Here is a 20,512-nt window from a genome sequence, read left to right on the forward strand (position 1 = left end):
AGTGGTCTATCAATACATATATATATATATAACATAAAATCAAATAATTAATAAATAAATTAAAAGAAAGTTCTCGGCCCCGCATCTACAGTTTATAGTTATTAGCAATTGGTGATTTGAACGGGCCCTTCCATCTCCAACCAGACTCCTCTCGTCTTCGCATTCATCAATGAATTGATCGTGTCCGAAGTGGCGGAACCCACTGTCTTCGTTTCAAGATTCAAAAGCTCATGCGTTCATAATGTTTTGATACGCCTGCCTCAGGGCATCAGAACATTTCTTTTTTTTCTTTCAAGGGCAGACATTTTAGACTTCTTCTGTTTATTTTGAAGATTATTCCTAAAAAAAAAAAAATTGAAAGAAAAACAATATTTTTATTTAAACAAGTTGACGATATAATCGAATTAGGGTTATGAAAAACCGTTTTACTATTAATTGGTATTTGATTAATAATTGATTAATCATGATCGATCACATGAACACATCAATATATATATATATATGATAGATTAGCGATAGACTTCTTTTGCTCCAAGTAGCTAATGTAAATACATCTTTAGCAAATTAGTTCATGCTAATTTTAATAATCATAACCATGTTCATTACCAAATTGCAATTTAATCCAAAGATTAGATATATTCATATGTGGGGTCCCCAATATAATATTTTATATAATAGTCTCTTTATTAATAAATATTTCATATAAGTGAGTATGATTAGACCACCAAGAGCAGATCCCCACTTATGTGTGTTTTCTTATACTATTAGACATAAAATAATTTTATAAAACATGTATAATATAAATTTTAAATATAATAAAATATTTTCAACCGACAAGATTTTTTATCAACACATAAAAAACACAATCTGGAATATTCCCTCCTATAATAAGAGTTCCATATTTTATGGTTATAAACTTTCTTGTATTCATTATATAACCCAATGTGTCCATATATAGCTTACAATTAGCATCATCGGTTGACACTATCAAGGTATTATATTTTATACATAAGGATTAATAACATCCTCCTCAAATAATAAGGACTTTTGGTAATAAAATAACTCTTTTGTTTTATGATATTGTTTGGTCTAAGAGTTATATATGGTCCAATTTAATATTTGTCAACTACAAATACCCATACATGTAGTAAAAGTCTCTAAAATGAGATATACCACTCTATCACATATAGTAGTACAACCAATAATAATTAATGAATACAAAATCATATGTTATCTAATAAGTTGTGAACTATTTTGGATTACAATAAACATAAATAATTATGTCTCACTTTAATGATTTCTATCATTAATTTTCTATACAACGCAAGCATACAATACCCATAATTATGCATGCACCGAAATAAAATTATTTTATTTTTAAATATTAATTAAAATTGGTTTTGGAGTGTATACTAGTTTTTCAAGTCTTAATTTTAAATCATGAGCAAGGATAATTCCTTTCAATCAACATGCAGGTTGAAGAATCAAATATGCGAATCCTCACGGAAGAAATCCAAAACAAGGCAGAAACGTCCATCACAAGATGAAAGAACCCATGCAGTACGACCGTGAAAGCTCTTTCATTCCAGCGCTAGCCAACAAAAAAAGAAAAAGTACACGTGGGACGACCGTGAGAAAGCCCGATAAAAAACTCTTAATCATTAGACAAATTAACTTTTGTACGTTTATAATGAAGACTTCCGCACTTGAAAAAGGTTTTTTTTAAAGTATTGGGGACGCACCCCATTGCAGAAATGAAAATAATAGTTGGTACACATAAATATATACACTAGCTGATTGCATGGTAGGGTTTTCCTAAAGATAAATATCTACATGCATATGTGGCCATGCTGCCATCGTACCGTGGGAAAGGACCACGCCACACCCTCTCCATTCATCTCTCTAGCTAGACACTTGCTTGATGCTTACTTTCAGAGTTTGTAAGGTGAGGTATAAACACAGATAAAGATATATACATCTCTATAGTTTCCTTCCTTCATGATAAAATATTATATTTAATGAGAAAGGAATATTCCTCAAAATGTGTGATCTGTATATCGGGAGAGAGACATGCAGCTTTTTGAAAGGGAAACATTATTAGATGAAGCTCTGGTGCTTCTGGTTTTTAATAGATATTCAAGGAAATATGGTTTCTAATTTAAGTGTGCCTAATTAATTCGTCTGCATTGTCTATTAAAAGGGGCCGGGGGAAGAGAAGGAAAACGAAAAGAAAAGAAAAGAAAAGAAAAAGAAAGGAGATCAGGCAGAGGACAGGAAGCAGTAGATTTGCTTGCGAGCATGACTATCAAAAGAGGAGTTGCAGGCTTGAATGAGGAGCAGCAGGACATCATCGGCTGGTTCGATGGGGTGGCCGAGCGTGCGGCTAGTGCCCAAACAGAGACACTTCGGCGGATCATCGAGATGAATCACCGGACCGAGTACTTGAGCAAGTGGCTTGGCAGTGATACAGAGATCCAACAAGCTGAAGGGGAGGAATTGGAGAGGATGTATACTCGTCGTGTCCCTCTGGTCAATCATGCAGACCTAGAACCGTACATCCAGAGGATTGCCGATGGGGATGACTCCCCTGTCCTCACCCAAGAACCCATCACCACTCTCTCCCTCAGGTACCCCCTCTAGCTACCCGCGCTTAATTTGCACCAGCTAGCTAGCTGGTGTATAATAATTTATCCATTTTCATATTGTTTACTAATATTATATATATATATATATATATATATATATATATATATATATATATATATGTATATGTATATATGTTGTCCATGCCATGCAAGCGCTGCGCATATTTTGGGTTTTGGTTGCGGTAAGATTAAATCTAATGACCCGGAGATGAAGGAACCATTAACCCTCTTCTTTGTTTTCTATCCCGTTAATTGCATGGTTACCTTATAATGCTGTCTTGTGTTAGAGTATCAAACTAGAACACCGGTCAGGTTTTGGGTGTTTGAGGAAATGCCAGGAGAGATAGATCAAGGTAGACTCTCTTGACCACAGCTGTTTTGGAAGAGAGTGAGTTGAAGAAAAAGAACTTAGTCAAAAGTTTTTAGTTCAACCAATGAGCAACTGCTCATCCACTAATATTTATATAAGCATAAACATATAAAGAAAGTACAGCACAAAACATGGTTCTCATTGGCCCAACATACTGCATATTTGCTATTGGCCATACTTAACCTTAACCTACACCCTCATTGGGTGGGCACAGACACATAGAGATATGGGTTGCCAGTAATGCTTCCCATTACAAAAGATTTCAGCTCCATGACTGAAACTACACAGCAAAGCCCTCCACGCCTGTACGCGAACAGCGCCATGACCCAAATACATGCTATCCCACACATCACCACCTGCAGCCATCTCTGGTGATGCCAAACTCGTCATGGCACCAATCAAATCTCAACACCCCCCCTGTGATTGGAGCATGCGAAGGCCAAGCTGATCTCTCAACAAAACATGTTTTTCAAACGGGAGAGGCTTAGTAAATTAAGATGTCGGCCAACTGAGCATCACTGGTGCAATGATGCAGAGAAATCACCTCATCGTTAACCAAACCTCGAATAAAATGAAAACGCACGTCTATGTGCTTAGTCCTCCCATGATGTGAAGGATTCTTTGCTACAGCGATCGCTGATAAATTATCACACCAAAGTTTAGTTGGTAGCATCATCTTGTTCCCGCAATCCTCCAAGATTCTCCTCAGCCACACTACTTGACAGGCTGCTGCAGTAGAAGCCACATACTCCGCCTCAGTCGTCGACAGTGCAACCATTTCTTGTTTCTTCGACCCCCACCCGATTGTGCTCATGCCCAACCGAAAAAGAAATCCAGAGGTACCTTTGCGATCGAATAGGGAACCACCCCAATCGCTATCTGAGAAGGCTTCCAGAACGCCTTCATCTCCTCGCGAATACCAGAGACCAAATCCTTTAGTGCCTGCGAGGTATCTCAGAACGCGCTTGGCTGCAATAAAATGACACTTGTGGGGCTGAGCCATGAACCTCGACAAATAGTTCACTGCGAAACATATGTCTGGTCGTGTGTGTGTCACATACAGCAGCCTTCCAATTAGACTTCTAAAAAACACTGGATCAGGCATGACTTCACCAGCATCAACCTGCAGCTTGTCATTAACTCCCATTGGTGTTGATGTAGGCTTGCATTGCGACATGTTCATCTGGTGTAATATTCCCTCAATGTAGATCTTCTGAGAGATGAATAATCCACTCGGGCTTTGCAATACTTCTATACCAAGAAAATGACTCACTTTCCCCAGATCTGTCATTTTGAAAGTACTCATCATATCCTTTCTGAAATCTTTGAGCATAGCACATGAAGAGCTGGTATATATGATATCATCAACATACAAACTAATCATCAATGCCTCGCCATTCTCTCCTTCCTTCCTGTAGAGTGTATGCTCATTTTCGCTTCTTGTGAAACCACACCCTCTAAAATACTGATCAATTTTAGAGTACCACGCCCGGGGTGACTGTTTCAACCCGTAGAGAGCCTTTCTTAGCTTGTATACCCGATGTTCTTCACCCTTCACAGCATACCCCTCTGGTTGAGTGACAAAAACTTCTTCTTGAATGTCGCCATTCAAGAACGCTGATTTCACATCAAAATGGTATACATCTCGGCCTGAATGAGCTGCGAGTGCTAGCATTAATCTCACCGTTTCCATTCGGGCCACTGGCGAAAACACCTCGTCATAATCTATGCCTTGTTTCTGAGAGTAACCCTTGGCCACCACTCTTGCTTTGAGCTTTTGAACCTTCGCTTCGGAGTTGAATTTGGTCTTGAAAATCCATTTTAAGCCAATTGCTCTCTTGCCTGCCGGGAGATCGCACAACTCCCAAGTGTCATTACTGACAATTGAATTGATCTCATCCTCCATTGCTTCCTGCCATGCCTTGCTCTTCACAGCCTCCTTGTAGTCAACTGGATCAGCCGCATGCATGGCAAAAGTGCACGTGCTATAGATATCCGATAACAGCTTCGTCTTCCTTGCTGGTGAGCCATCAGTGGGTGCAGCTTGAGTTCCTTGGGAATCAGGTTCACTTCCACGTCCAGGCCCCTCTGCTCCACTGTCTGGGTCTGCATATGTGCTTCATTGACTCGCAGGGCCTGCGTCTTCACCTATTTGAACTTCACGTTGATCATCTTGGCTCTCCGTCCAACTCCACCGTGATTCTTCATGGAATATGACGTCCCTGCTCACAAGAATTTTACAAGTAACTGGATTATACAACCGATATGCTTTTGACTCAAGTGAGTAACCAACAAACAAGCATTTCTCCGATTTCTCATCAAGCTTGTGAGGCTTATGAGAGGTGATGAGTGCAAATGCCACACACCCGAACACTCTTAGGTGGTTTACTCTCGGCTTGTAACCATGCCACACCTCAAAGGGCGTCTTGTTATGGAGTGCTTGAGTAGGTGATCTATTGATCAAGTATACTGCAGTAGAAGTAGCCTTTCCCCAGAAGTTCGTTGGCAAGTTTCCACTTTTTAATAAGCTGCGCGCCATCTCCACCACGGTTCGATTCTTCCGCTCCACCACACCATTCTGCTGCGGTGTGTGTGGTGTGGAGAATTCCCTTCTGATTCCCAGTGAGTCGCAGTACTTTTGAAACTCAAGGGATGAGAACTCGCCACCCCGATCACTCCTAATAGCCTTTAGCTTCACACCAGTTTGTCTCTCCACTAAGACATGGAACTTCCTAAAATTCTCAAAGGCTTCTGACTTGCTTTTGAGGAGATAGATCCAGCACCATCTACTGAAATCATCAACAAGCAAATAGAAATATTTGTTACCTCCCAAGGATTCTTCATTCATGGGCCCGCAAAGATCCATGTGCACTAAATGAAGACAATCCCCTGCCCTTCGAGCAATCCCAGATGTGAAGCTTGATCTTGCTTGCTTCGTCAATGCACATTCTTCGCAGTGTGAACTCATCTTCAACTCAGGTATCCCAGCCACCAGCTTCTTCTTGGTCATAGCTTGCAAACTTCTATAGTTTATGTGTCCTAGCCGAAGATGCCAGAGCTCAGCTAGTGTTTGCTTCCTCACGGCCATGTTGAGTCTTCCAATGCAGCTGACATCCAAAGGAAACATATTATTCCTGGTTCTTTGAATGGCAACCACCTGATTCCCTGTTAGTTTATCACTTATAATACACATATCCTTATCAAATACAACAGAGTAGCCTTTGGTGAGTAGTTGCCCAACACTGAGAAGGTTGTGGGCCAAGCCTGGGATGAATTGCACTCCTTGCAATTCCTTTTGCTCACCTGTGTGAGTGCTCACACTCACAGCACCTACCCCTTGAACCATCATTTCTTTATCATTGCCGAGCCTCACACTCACCTTCTGAGTCTCGTCCAGGTTAACAAACAAGCTCCTTCTCCCCGTCATGTGATTCGAACATCCACTGTCCACCAACCAAATGGAAGATGCTTCAGGTCCGAACGAGCTGCTGGCCATGAAGATGTTGTTTGTCTCTTCTTCACTTGCAACTAGATTAGCTTCCTTCTCTGGTGGCTTGTTCCTTGCCCAACATTCAGCTTTTACATGGCCAAATTTTTTGCAATAAAAACACTGGATATGGTTTTTATTTTCAGAGCTCCTACCTCGACCGCCTCTTCCTCTTCCTCTCCCGCGGTTCGCATGCCTTCCTCGGCCTCTTCCCTCGCCGCAGGAGCTTGTAGAGCCGGTTCCTTTGCTGAACGTGGTGACATATGACTCACCTTTTACATGAAGAGCCTTCAAGCCATTCTTCACCGCAGTTCGATTTACTCTCACCTCGTGAGCTTGAAGAGTTCCACTGAGGTCATCAAGGGTCAGTTTTGCAATCTCCTTGGACTCCTCTATCGCTACTGCAACAAAGTCGAACTTGGGTGCTAGGCTTCTCAAAACCTTGGACACCACCTCACTCTCTACGAGCTTATGACCAAGGGCTTTGATTTAGTTGACGATGAGGACAACCCGGGACACATAGTCATGAATCCCCTCGTCATCCCCCATTTGTAGTGTCTCGAACTCTTGTCTTAGCGCTTGTATCCTCACCGACCGCATTTTGGTGGTTCCCTGACACTGCTTTCTCAGCGTCTCCCAAGCTTCATGCGCTGATTTCGCTTCCGAAATACGATCCAGATTCGGACCATCCACGGCCTGCTGAATCAAACACAGCGCCTTCGAATCGCGCTTCTTATTCTCCCTCTCCTGCGCCTCATCCTTGGACTCACTCACCCCCTTCTCCACAAGATCCCAAAGTTCCTGGGACTTGAAGACAGTCTTCATCCGAAGACTCCATCTCCCGTACTCCTGTCCCGTGAACACTGGGACTGAAGGTTGAGATAGGGTCACAGGGCCGCCGTTGGTCATCACCGGAACAGCGCTGGTCGTCATCCGTGATCTCTGATACCAGATTGTTAGAGTATCAAACTAGAACACCGGTCAGGTTTTGGGTGTTTGAGGAAATGCCAGAAGAGATAGATCAAGGTAGACTCTCTTGACCACAGCTGTTTTGGAAGAGAGTGAGTTGAAGAAAAAGAACTTAGTCAAAAGTTTTTAGTTCAACCAATGAGCAACTGCTCATCCACTAATATTTATATAAGCATAAACATATAAAGAAAGTACAGCACAAAACATGGTTCTCATTGGCCCAACATACTGCATATTTGCTATTGGCCATACTTAACCTTAACCTACACCCTCATTGGGTGGGCACAGACACATAGAGATATGGGTTGCCAGTAATGCTTCCCATTACAAAAGATTTCAGCTCCATGACTGAAACTACACAGCAAAGCCCTCCACGCCTGTACGCGAACAGCGCCATGACCCAAATACATGCTATCCCACACATCACCACCTGCAGCCATCTCTGGTGATGCCAAACTCGTCATGGCACCAATCAAATCTCAACATCTTGATCGATGGCATCAATGCATCATCCCCGCCGGTGAGTTTGTTTTCAAAGTGACTAGTGCTCATGAGCGAAATTAGTTTGTAGAATGAAATTGACATGTCTTCCTAAAATCCCTCTTTCCTCTTTGTGACAAATTATTCGCACTGTGTGGTATGGGGCGGTACTTTGAAGAAATTTATTTGGTTATCAATATTAATATTGATCATACCCAAGAAATTGATAATAATATAATAATAATATTGTCATTGTTGTTGTTGCTGCTGCTGCTGTTGTTGTTATAATTAATGAACGGCCTGCAGTTCAGGAACGACGGATGGAAGACCCAAGTATGTACCATTCACTCACTACAGCTCGCAGTCCACTCTTCAAATCTTCAAGTTGGCAGCTGCTCACCGATCAAGGTAGGTAGGTAGGCCGGAACCGGAAATTAAGTCCTAGCTCCTCCTCCTCCTCCTCTGCCAATTAACATATATATATATATATACATATATATGAACACACACACACATACACAAGCTATATTATACTGTATTTGTTTTTTGGTTTTTATTGGGATTGGGATATGCATGGGTGACAGAGTGTTCCCCCTTAGAGCGGGAGGGAGGATATTGGAGTTGATATACAGCAGCAAGCAATTCAAAACCAAAGGAGGGCTGACAGCAGGTACAGCCACCACCCATTACTATGCGAGTGAGGAATTCAAGACGAAGCAGAAGTGCACGGAGTCGTTCACATGCAGCCCACTTGAGGTTATATCAGAGGGGGACTACAAGCAGTCCACCTACTGTCACCTCCTTCTTGGCCTCTACTTCTGTGACCAGGTGGACTTCGTCACCTCCGCATTTGCCTACAGCATGGTCCATGTGTTCACCGCCTTTGAGGGACTCTGGGAGGAGATTTGCCATGACATCCGACAAGGGTCTCTAAGTAACTCCAGAGTCACCTCTCCCAGGATGAGGAGAGCCGTCCTGGAGCACCTCTCCCCCAACCCATCACTGGCTCTCAAGATCGAGAGCAAATGCAGAGAGCTGCAGAGGTTGGACTGGTGCTGTACGATACCTGAGCTGTGGCCCAATGCCAAGTACATCTATTCCATCATGACCGGCTCTATGCAGCCATACCTGAAGAAACTGAGGCACTACGCCGGGGAGCTGCCTCTGGTGTGTGCCGACTATGGCTCCACTGAAAGCTGGATTGGGGTGAACCTGGATCCCTACGCACCTCCTCAGACTGTTACTTTCACAGTCATTCCCACTTTAGCTTACTTTGAATTCATCCCTCTTGTTAATAGCCAACACAAGCGGCCCACTGATGACGTAATTGACTTGGACTATCAGGAGGATGAGCCATTGCCATTGTCTCAAGTTAAGCTTGGTCAGCAGTACGAGCTTGTCCTCACCACCTATACAGGTACCGCTACTTATCCCAGCAACTTTCTTCCTTTCAAATTTTGCACGCTGATCTGATCTGCTAATTAAGGAGTTTTTTTTTAAAGAAAGTTCTCTCTTCTTCTTCTTCTTTTGTCATCGGCCGTTGGTTGCAGTACTTCTCTCTACTTGTCCTTCCACACGTTCTAGTGTTCCGCGAATTGAAGATACTAGCTCAGACATAGAACGTGCAGTGAAATTAAGAGGCTAATTACTGTAGTATAATTAAGCTGACTCCAGTTACAATGCATGATTCTTGATTCTAATAAAGTAGTGGATGACACAGGTCTGTACAGGTACAGGCTTGGAGATGTGGTGGAGGTGGCCAGTTTCTACAAGGGAGCTCCCCAGTTAACATTTGTGTGCAGGAGGAAGCTGATCCTGACTATAAACATCGACAAGAATACAGAAAAGGACCTCCAGCTCGCCGTAGAACGGAGCTCACAGCTGTTGGTGCAGTGCCGGGCAGAGCTTGTGGACTTTACCAGCCACGCAGACACGAGCAAGCATCCAGGGCACTACGTAATCTACTGGGAGATCAAGGTGAAGGATGGTGATGAGATCAGAGACCGAGTCCTGCAGGAGTGCTGCCGAGAGATGGATGCGGCCTTCGCTGACTACGGATACGTGGTATCCAGGCGGACCAATTCAATTGGTCCGCTCGAGCTCCGGCTTGTTAAGGACGGTACGTTTGGGAACATACTGGAGCACTACATAAGCAATGGCGCTACAATGAGTCAGTATAAGACCCCTAGGTGCACCAACAACCCTGTGCTTCTGCGGATCCTCGACCACAACACGGTCAAGCATTTTTGGAGTACGGCTTATGGCTGAGGAATTCATTATATATATGTATATATTTATGACCAATGACCATAATAATCTTTATTTTTCTTCAGCCAATGAGCTAACATCTAACAAATCCAAACCGTCACTGAAGTCAATGTTGGTTCGTCGTTTGTCCCTTTTTAACTTTTCCAGTGCATATCAATGGATACTTATATTGTTATGTTTGGATCCAGGACTGAGCAGGGAAAGTAAAAAAGAAAGAGAGAGTTACCAAAGGTCATAGCCCTTTTTATTTGAATACCTGGAACATGTATAACTGTCTATGACCTTGTTTGGGTTAACTTTTCAAAAAAGTACTTATTTTAAATTTAGTAGAAGTGTTTTTTTATTCGAGTAAGTTAAACACTTTTTTTTATTTTGTGTTTGTATTAATTTTTCTGTAAAAGTAGAAGATGTAAAAATAAATTAAAAAATAACTTTTTTTCAGAAACTGCTCATGACTAACTTTTGAAAAAAAAACTGCTCAAACTTTTTTTTTGACACTGTTTTCTGAAAAATAACCAATACAAACAACTTTTTTTGAACCCAGAAATGTTTAACTTATAAAAAAACACTTTTAGGTTTTCCAAAAGCTGATCCAAACAACTTATTTAACGGACAGGGATAATATATCTTAAGCATAACCAACCACTGTTAAACAATGAATTAGCAGCGCACCAGATTGAAATCCAAACCACAATAAATCAATAATCTGTGACACGAAATCATTTATATAAATTATCGCCTGACTTCATTTATAAGGCCTGGATATACAAATAAGTAACCACTACTTTTTCTATCCAACCCCGGTAAAATGTAGAAAATGAGGGCAAAAGCTAATGATATATTGGCCTGAATATCAACCAAAAAAAGAAGAAAAAAAAAAAACAAATAACTCACATCATTGCTAAAGCTATTATTCACACAAAGTGCATCAGATCAGTTACCCTTCCTATAGAATTCAATTCAACTATAAGCGACTCTGCATTTCAACTCCATCAGCTTCATCTTTAATGCACGACTAGTTTCTTCAAAAAAAACTTTTGAACGTAATGTTCAAGTATGATCTAAACACCTACATCAGCTTTTGAAAACCCCAAGAAGCTTCAGAGACGTTGCTGAGGAAAAGCTTTCCAGGAGCAAGGAGAAAGTACCGGACCTCTGTAGCCCACTATGTCAGTCACTAAGCGAAATTCTATCAGAGAGGAGCAAATGTGGGTTAAACTGCAAATAGATACTCCAAGTCTTCCACTGTAAGGCGCGTCTGCCGACTTCCTGATTCATCTTCCCCAAATGCGGAAGCAACCATTTCTCTCTTCTTTTCCTGAAAATGAAAATTCTCTGGTTACGTGCTATTCAAGTCATTGAGAGATAACTAGACCAAATTGCATTGGACCAGCCAAATAGGTTTTGCCAAAGGAAGGAATAATGAACACACGATGAGGGAGGGAAATGGGAAAAGAAGCAGAAGTCCATGAAATTAAGCGACATAAACTGTTCAATATAGCAGCTTCGTAAAACCTTACCATCAGATAAAGGCAAGGCATGCTTCCTTTTCTCATAAAGAACACATATAAATTATGCATAATAAAATAGATTAGTCCTTGATGACAAACAAAATTTTCAACCACACTTATATCAGCCAAAATTAAGGATCACCTATTTCCATCAAATCTAGGGTAAAATTTTTCAAGGATAAAATGAATTCAATTCAGTTGAATGTTTGATTCAGTTGAATTTTATAACCAAAGTCTTCTGGATGTAGACTGCTAATAGATATAGCTCAAGTCCAGTCTAAACCACAAATGCTTGTTTTTCAGAAAATTGCCCTAGGTGCACTTTTTCCATATGAAAATTTTTAAGTATCTGAGGTCAGGTGATGCCACAATACAGATATTTTAAGATAAAGCATGACAATGGTTACCTGCAGATCCAAAATACGATCCTCAACTGTGTTTTTCACAGTCAACCTAGAAACTGTAACAGGGCGAGTCTGGCCAATCCGGTGTGCTCGATCAATTGCCTGGTCTTCTGTTGTCGGATTCCACCACAAATCCAAAATAAGTACATGACAGGCTGCTACCATATTCAGCCCAAGACTAGCAGCTTTCAAAGACATGATCATGACAGTCACCTAACAGATGTTTAAATCAAGAATGTATTAAGCAAAAATACCCAAACTTCAATTAAATGCAGCCCTGGATTCAGGAATGCAAATTTAGGATATGCAAAACTTCAAAACCTACAAATTTGATGCCTAGTAAACAGACCTCTGGGCGAGTGTTAAAATCTTTCACAGCTTTCTCGCGAGCGGCAACAGACATTGTCCCATCAAGTCGTCTGTATTGTATACAGGAATCTTTTAATGGAACTTCAAGCAAATCCAACATTCTAGTCCACTGGGAGAAAACAATTGCTTTTTCTGTCACTTGAGAGGTCAAGTTGTTATCTGATTCCATGTACTTCTCAACAATGCCCATAGAACCTCCATCTGGAATTGCCGTATATGCATTTCTCAAGCATCCAGTAGGTTCACCTGTAGATATCACTGGACTATTTGAAGAGGAGGATTGGCATTTAGGTAGTGACTGCAGAATCTGAAGAGCTGCTTTAATCTTTGAAGAATCTGAAGACAGACACTCCTCGACTTGCTTAGGAGCATTTACAACTTCATGATGAGAATCATTAGAACAGATATTACTGACAGGTAACCCAGACAGAGCACTTTTTAAAGCCGCACTAGAAAATACTTTTGTACGACTGAGATGAACTTTGCAGTTGGCTGAAGGACAGACATTGTCATCGCCATTGAGATGCTCAGAAATGCATTGATTGCAAAAAACATGTCCACAGACGGTAACAACAGCATCCTCAGGTGGGTCCTGTGATAGTAGAGTGTCAAATGGAAAAACATACCAAACTCATCTAAATTTGCAGGATTTAAAAAAATGCCAAATTGCACCCAAAATCTTAATTTCCACTAACATGTATCAGAAAAATCAGCACGGAAAACAGACAAACGAAAACAGTAATGATCGAAGTATGTATTTACCCATGTCAATTCGCATGATTTAACCCAACCATATAAAAAAGCCAGCTAATATTAACTAAGTGCAAGAATGACTCACCAGGCAATGAGCTCAATAATTTTCTAAACTTGGGTGAGGCGCCTTCACAGAACCCAAATAAAAGAGGCTGTGGACCATTCCTCACACCTCAACATTACTTTTATTTTTTTTCTTAATTTATCCTATCAAACACTACACAGACATTCGGTTTACTCTGCGATGGCTTCTATAAATCAAAGTCGTGTCATCTAAAAAATTTTGGTTTTTAAACCACAGAACATTGTGTTTCATGATAGTTTGATTAATAGGAAAAAGTCCCAAAATATGTGAAATGCAATCTGTGAAGAATTTACATAATCTTCTCCTTGGCTAAGGGTGCCAAATCTTCTTCTCCTCGAATGGTATTGTATCTTCTCCTTAGATGGTAGACATGTCTTGCCTTCACCTTGACCGTATCCTAATGAATTTCCTTAGGGTGACACATATTTTACTGAGTACTTGACAAGACACAAGGATTTTACTTTTAGATTATCTTGGCCTCTAGCTAACATTTATCTCCTTTCCACTCTAGCACTCCCATTTAAATTTTTCATTAATTTCCCACTTTAATATTATAATTTTTTAAATCAACCATATCTTTTCTCTCTTTATAAACTCCATAAAACTTATTTCATCCTTTTGAACAATAATTCTCCCTTATGTTTTTAATCTTTTTATCCTTAGTAATTTATGTAACTTTTCACAATTCTAAGAATTATATTTTGCTTTAATTTTGCATTTTGAATTTTCATATGATTAAAATCACTTGCATGAGGTCCAATTTGTCTGCCAACTTCTTAATCCATTATTATTTGTTCCTCTTAAACAATGTGACTCATGCTCATGTATGTATGACTTCTTTATACTGAAGCAGATAACAATGTGGATTCAATTGTAAAAAAAGACTTGACCTTTACTTCAGTAATTCATGTATGAATACTCCCTGTGGGAGTTCTACATACCTGAAATTACACATCCTTCTACATGCAAGCAAAAAAAAAATATCAGCATAGATGCATGAAGAAGTGAACCACAACAGAGAAGGAAGGGGCAATACATACATTGCAGATAGAACAAATCGCCAAACAAGCTTCCAAGCAACAAAGAAGTTCTGCTTGTTTATCCCTATGAAGCTCCTTTGCTATCTCCATAGAGGTCTTTCCACTAGAGCTAAAATCATGGCCTTTTACCAGCACAGGGTGATCACAAGCCTGACGAAGCCGCAGAAGCATCAACAGAATGTTGACATAATTTTGCTTGACAGTCCCAGCAGCTGCATATTCCTGAAGTTCCATGTGTTTTTTACAAAGATCTAAAAGTCAATCTCAAACATAATCACCAAGAAATGTGCAGGGCTCAGAGAAAGAGCACAATAGATAGGGAAATATAAATAGAAATAAATTTGACTAAAGAAACTATCAATCAAATTGCTAAAAAATTCATCTTTAAGGTTTGGTTAATTTTGGCAGCTGTTTGACACATTTCAGTAACATCCATAGAATTGGCTTTAGTAACATATGACCAGTCAACCTAAAGCTGCACATGATAATCCTAAGCCAACACACCAAAAAAAGCTGGTGGCAGAGAAGATCCTACCTTAAATTGTTCTTGTGACTCAGCTTCTAGTGCAGAATAAAAAGCACGCTCCTCCTCTGAGAAATCCACCTTTTTAAGGGTTACTGTTTTTGGTGGTAAAGAAATTATTGGCTTTCCATCAAGAAGTGTACCTGGAATAAGACAGCTCCCAATTAAAAAATTAATACTCTAGCAGATCATCCAAATAACAATTAAGTGACTGCTTATTTTATATGCCATGTTGAATGTTACCTTTTGTGCGACGTAACATAATTGTCTTCAGAACAGCTTGAAGTTTTTTGTAACCATTGGCTGGATTTCTGGTGATTGGCATCTTTATCATGGAACAGAATGACTTGTAAACAGCGTATGGGTCATATCTGAGAAATCTGAAGTAGCTATAAAGATCGTCCACTGCATTCTGAATAGGAGTTCCAGACAAGCACCACCTCCTTTTAGCACGCAGACCCCAACATGCCCTAGCAACCTGAGTCCTGTGATTTTTAATGCTCTGAGCTTCATCAAGTATAACCCTAAACCATCGAACCCTTGCAAGAGGACGAGAAGCAGAATCAAGCAAAGCACTATCCATTGTGTTCCCGTCCCTTGAATTTTTCTTCCTTTTTTTGTTGTTAAGAGATTCACTGGCCATGACATTGGCAGTCTTCCCTTTCTCATCATCATCTTTATCAACATGCGGCTGTTTGGGTACCTCCATGCTTACAATAGCATATGTTGTTAGCACAACATCAAACTTTGCAAGTTCGTTTGGATCCTTTGTTCGATTACTTCCATGATAAACCAGGAAAGTTAGGTTAGCTTTGCTCGTAACTTTGTTTTGCAGTTCCTCAGCCCACTGCCGAAGAACACTGGTAGGGCAAACTACCAAAGTGCCAGCTGCAGGCCTACCCATCACCGTAACAGGATTATCCTTCTTCACTGTCCCATTTGGTATCTCGAAATTATATTTTCGAGGTTGCTTCATTACACTAAGCTGAGAAATATCATCCTTTTCATCTACATCCAGGTCTAGAGGTTCATAACTATCTTCTTTCTCTGTTACTGAACATGATCTAGTTAAGAAAGGTCTTTGAGTAAGGATAAGTGCTATTGTAGACACAGTTTTTCCTAAACCCTGTCAGATAAAAAAAAAAAAAAAGTAAACAAGCCCATAGGATGTTGCAGCCTCATAATTGATGAAAATAAAAATGTGACAAAACCAACCTGATCATCTGCAAGAATTCCTCCAGAGCAGTGTAGGCTGGTGGTTTCTTTTTGCACCATCCATGACAAAGCTATGCGCTGTGCAAGAAGGCCATATTAGTTAAAAAGAAAAAGGGGGAAAAACTCAGCTGAAGAAAGACTCCATAATCCATAAACATAACAAACTGCAACCTGGTGTCTCAACAGGGGAACAGCTAAAACACCATCAGGTGGACTAGCTTCAGACTTGGGCTGGGATAAATCCTGCAATGGCACAAGCAATAACACTGACTCAAATGGGAAAATTATTATGTATAATAGGACCTCAGTAGCACAGGGATAAAGAAAAGAATGGCTAGTATAAAAGTTTTAATAATTTGACAACTCCAACAAATAGACACAATAGCTTTGTGATATTTCTCAATGGTACATTGTTTCAGATATAAGGCAGCAACATGCCATATAAAGAACCGTGAACTGATGATTCATCCCTTAAACTTTAAAAATGTAAATAATGACAAACAACTTGTACCAGTAAATAGCCTAACAAAAATTCTCTTGACACGAAACAAAACCTTTAAGCACGCCAATTCACTTATTCTTGACAGTGAACTATTTCAAATGACAGATAAGCAGAAAAAAGGTGAAAAGCCAATTTTATGAAGAAGGGAAAGAAAGGAAGAAAAAAGATTGCAACTAAGTCACAAAACCAAAAACAAAAAAACAAAAACAAAAACAAAAACAAAAACAAAACAAAAAACACAAAAAAACAAAAACAAAAAAAAAGAAAGAAAATCTTTAAAAGTTAACTGCTGCTCAGAGAAGACATGATGCCCAGCCTATGGCACACCAAAGTTTCAAACAAGAATTGAATATTTTCAGAAACATGTTTTAAAATTATATAACCTGTAATGCAATATGATAAGTTAGTCTCTCATCATCAGCTCTAAGCCGCCTTGGTCCTGATGCAGTATAAAAGGGGCCACCAAATCCAGATCGTTGTATTATTGGATGCGGTGTAATTGGGACAGGAGGAAATTGATGGGGAGGGCCTCTGAGATCATCAAGAATGCATACGTCATCATCATCAGCATCAGCATCATCTTCATCATCTACAACAAGACTGCTTCTTAAGCAGTGATTCTGTGCAGAACAGTTACCACCTTTAAAAACATCATCCTGCTTTCTGTAAGAAGCCAACAAAAGCTTTTCTATATCTTCCTTCACAAAAGATCTCTGCTTACTGCTGGGCACCAATTGTTTTGATGTAAATGCGTCAGGCTTGTTAATGCTTTTGGAGGTAAGCTTTCTAAAAGAGGCTATTGGGGAAGAATCTGTACTCGATTCACTCTTCATTGTTGCATCCAGACAAATATTATGCTCAGCAGATAGAGAGTTCTGTCGTGTATCTTGGTGTGTCTGTCTGCTGTGGCATAGATTTCGAGATGAAACCAGTTGATGCCCAGTTTCAGCTTGTGCGCAAATCCTTGTTTCCTTCCTCCATAAATAATGTTGCGGATGTTGAACAGCTAAAGTTCTTCTTTGTCCATTGTCAGCATAGGTAACAGTATCTTCAGGAAATGTCTGACAATTCTCTCTATCATCGTACAAGCCATATGCAGCCTCACTAGTGTTCATAGGTGAATAGATCAAGCTCGATGCACTAATATTTCCACCTTGGTTTTCAACACCAAGCACTTGACCTGTATTCACAAAAGGCATATCATCAATGAGACTATTTATATGCATAAAAAATATTTGAGGTTCCTGAAATTCAAATTTAAGTGATTTCAAGCATCGCTGATCCACTTAGAAAGTAAATGAAAACAGAAAAAAGGATGCATATTACCTGTTTCACCATCCACCAACAGGGAAAGAGATGATACTGCATCCCCATTAGATTCTGTGTGTTTGGCATCTATGTGGGACAAAGCATCAAAACCAACCTTCTTAGCCTCTTTACCTTGTTGGTAACTTAACTGAAAATTATAGCCATTGACTGCATTTTGTGAATGTACAGTACCTGTTCCTGTACTTTCAGAAAGTGCACTACATATTATTCTGCTGTTCTGCAACTTTTGGTCGTCAAAAGGTAAGTTGACAGAAGGTCCTCCATCTGAATCCATCAAAGCATCGTCTGATAACGAGGACCTAAACCATTGGGATGAATTGATTGAGGGGAAAGAATGAGTATTTTTAGAGTCATCATGTTGCAAGGAAAATTGAATCTTGCCGCCACTTGACAAGGAGAAAAACAAATCCGAGTCATCACAACTTCCTTGAGGCACAGGAAAACACCCCATTCCCACTTCATTCTTACAATCTAATGCTCCCCAATGAGAAGATTCCAACTCCCGAAAGCCCTCAGTAACAGCTGTAGGTTTTGGCATACCTAAAAACCAGAATCGATAGGAAAAGACCCAAGCCTATCAAGTTTAGCCACATGTTATAGAAAACGAAGATGATAAAGTTACACATAGCAAATTTCTCATTAGATTTCAAATTATTACCATCTTGAACTTGGAAGCCATTTTTGGGCTCAAACTGACCAGGAGTCAGCATGCCTTGGTGGAAACCACTTTCTGTGCCCTGTGAAACATTCCACTTTCATCAAACTGAAAGAGCACAACTAAAATGAAGAATAAAAACATGCTGAAAACAGAACTAAAGAACAATAAATCTTTTCAGACAATTAAAATTAAGGTAGAAAAATATTTTTCTCATTGACCATTTTATTTTCTATGAGCAGAAGTCACAGCTAGATCCATTATCCACACACAACATGTCAATCAGAATTGACAGACCATACTGGTTGATGTGCTCTTATATACTATAAGTGCTGGAGCTATAAGGAGTTAGTTATCATTGCATAAACTTCTTTTTGTTTAAAAACATGAAACTGCACAAACTTGGACGTATTTCATAGAAACTGTTTCAAAAGGTATACTTTAAATGTGCAACAAATGGCTGCAAGCATAAACAAACCCTAATTTATGAAACCAACACCGGTGAGGATGGCATATAATCAGGTGAAGGTCAACTTCCACAACCATTGCTAAACTAACCAACAGCCAAACCATTCTCCTCCTGCCCTAATAACATGGGAACACAAAAGGCTGAAAAAACTGGCAGAGAAACACTTTGGTGGTATCAATAATATCATAACAATGGATATTGAATGTCTTGATCCCTTGCTCTTTCTTCTCCTTTAATATAAATCTTTTATTCCCCAATTTTTCTAAATCGAGAAACAATCAAATTCAATTTCATTTCACTTAGCAGTTTAGTAGGATGTTCACATATTGGGATTCTGAGCCCTCAATTGAAAAAAAAAAAAAACTTTAAGAACCAGAATGGCACTTTCTACAGTGAAAAGTGATCTTTCCCTAATTAGAATTATTGGATGCCATGAATTTTATGTTTTGATACAAAAATACAGGTTATTGGTTTGAAAACATTCCAAAGATTTGCGAAAATAAACACTTGTGGTTTCAGGAGGGTGCGTACTACAATACTGAAGGTGTGAGTGATTGGAAAAGAACTCGGGATAAAGCAAGCAAGAACATCAAAGGCAAGACAAGGCCAGGCTGTTACTATAACGAACTTATTCAAAGCCCGCCAGAGTTTCCACATACTTGAATTCGCCATCAGGTATGCCACAAACATATCCACTACCAAATTAACAATCGCGAAACAAGCGATATAATAGTACATAATTTAAAGAAGACGATCATTGAGGAGACTAAGAAAACCCTTAAAAACAATGAAAAAATAAAAAAATTGATGAGATTTGAGACGACTGACAGGAGATTGAGTGTGAGATGAATCGGGCTTCTCATTGAGGATGGCGAAGAACGCGTCGAGACTGATCTTGAGATTGTCGGGGCAATCAGAATAATCGGCGAAATCCATGTCGGGGAAGGCGTTGGAATCCTCGTTAGGGTCCGCCATCGACAACATCAAAGGGAATTGCTTGAAAAAACCCTAGATATCAAGGGTCAGATAAAGGGCCAATGATGGAGGAGATATCATCGAAGTTAGAAATGAAATTGAAGTCGGAATCAGAATTAGAGTTGGGGTCGGAGTCAGAGTTGGAGTCGGGGTAGGATTTCTAAGAAGAGAATGGGGCAAAAGCAAAAGAAGAAGAAGGAGGAGAAGGAGAAGAAGAACAACAACAACAAGAAGGTTGAGGGTCCGAGAGCGAGACTCCCATGTAGAAATATAGAATATATAATTTATTGATTTTTTACATATATATATATATATATATACTACTAAAACAAAATTTAATTAATAAGTGGCAGAATATTAATGTGTTTTTGAACTTTGGGTTCATCATATGATGATAGCCCATCTCCGACTAATTTCGTGCCCAGATTTACGCGGTTTTCTGTAGTCGTTGCCATCCCGTGCT

The 20,512-nt window shown here is 39.8% G+C and overlaps 2 protein-coding genes across 4 annotated transcripts; one reads left to right on the forward strand and one right to left on the reverse strand.

The window, feature by feature from the left end:
- Positions 1-1,963: 1,963 nt before the first annotated feature.
- On the forward strand, positions 1,964-10,397 carry LOC120267538 (indole-3-acetic acid-amido synthetase GH3.10). 2 transcript variants are annotated; one of them, XM_039275217.1, is made up of 4 exons: positions 1,964-2,627; positions 8,258-8,359; positions 8,536-9,368; positions 9,672-10,397. In XM_039275217.1, the coding sequence occupies exons 1-4, from the start codon at positions 2,299-2,301 to the stop codon at positions 10,217-10,219; spliced, it is 1,812 nt and encodes a 603-aa protein (XP_039131151.1). In that variant the 5' UTR covers positions 1,964-2,298; the 3' UTR covers positions 10,220-10,397. The 2 variants fall into 2 exon arrangements, with proteins under 2 accessions (XP_039131151.1, XP_039131152.1); XM_039275218.1 differs by having other exon boundaries at positions 2,427-2,627; positions 8,258-8,363.
- Positions 10,398-10,926: 529 nt separating this feature from the next.
- LOC120266332 (helicase-like transcription factor CHR28) lies at positions 10,927-20,309 on the reverse strand. 2 transcript variants are annotated; one of them, XM_039273955.1, is made up of 13 exons: positions 19,903-20,309; positions 18,609-18,687; positions 18,122-18,490; positions 17,948-18,016; positions 17,005-17,801; positions 16,291-16,362; positions 16,120-16,197; positions 15,148-16,030; positions 14,917-15,047; positions 14,382-14,603; positions 12,484-13,095; positions 12,138-12,347; positions 10,927-11,537 (listed from the first exon to the last, which is right to left on the reverse strand). In XM_039273955.1, exons 1-13 carry the CDS (start codon positions 20,056-20,058, stop codon positions 11,433-11,435), a joined length of 3,783 nt encoding a protein of 1,260 aa, XP_039129889.1. In that variant the 5' UTR covers positions 20,059-20,309; the 3' UTR covers positions 10,927-11,432. The 2 variants fall into 2 exon arrangements, with proteins under 2 accessions (XP_039129889.1, XP_039129888.1); XM_039273954.1 differs by having other exon boundaries at positions 17,948-18,490.
- Positions 20,310-20,512: the final 203 nt, after the last annotated feature.

This window comes from Dioscorea cayenensis, chromosome 8 (assembly GCF_009730915.1).
Source record: "Dioscorea cayenensis subsp. rotundata cultivar TDr96_F1 chromosome 8, TDr96_F1_v2_PseudoChromosome.rev07_lg8_w22 25.fasta, whole genome shotgun sequence".
NCBI lineage: Eukaryota > Viridiplantae > Streptophyta > Magnoliopsida > Dioscoreales > Dioscoreaceae > Dioscorea > Dioscorea cayenensis.

Bases quoted from the DNA above. Each gene is read 5' to 3' on its own strand.
- LOC120267538 (XM_039275217.1), top strand. From the start codon at position 2,299: ATGACTATCAAAAGAGGAGTTGCAGGCTTGAATGAGGAGCAGCAGGAC. The intron at 2,628-8,257 runs GTACCCCCTCTA...AACGGCCTGCAG, and splicing joins ATCACCACTCTCTCCCTCAG to TTCAGGAACGACGGATGGAA. The intron at 9,369-9,671 runs GTACCGCTACTT...TGGATGACACAG, and splicing joins TGTCCTCACCACCTATACAG to GTCTGTACAGGTACAGGCTT.
- LOC120266332 (XM_039273954.1), bottom strand. From the start codon at position 20,058: ATGTTGTCGATGGCGGACCCTAACGAGGATTCCAACGCCTTCCCCGAC. The intron at 17,802-17,947 runs GTAATATGCATC...TTGTGAATACAG, and splicing joins GTTGGTGGATGGTGAAACAG to GTCAAGTGCTTGGTGTTGAA. The intron at 12,348-12,483 runs GTCTGTTTACTA...AACATCTGTTAG, and splicing joins ATTTTAACACTCGCCCAGAG to GTGACTGTCATGATCATGTC.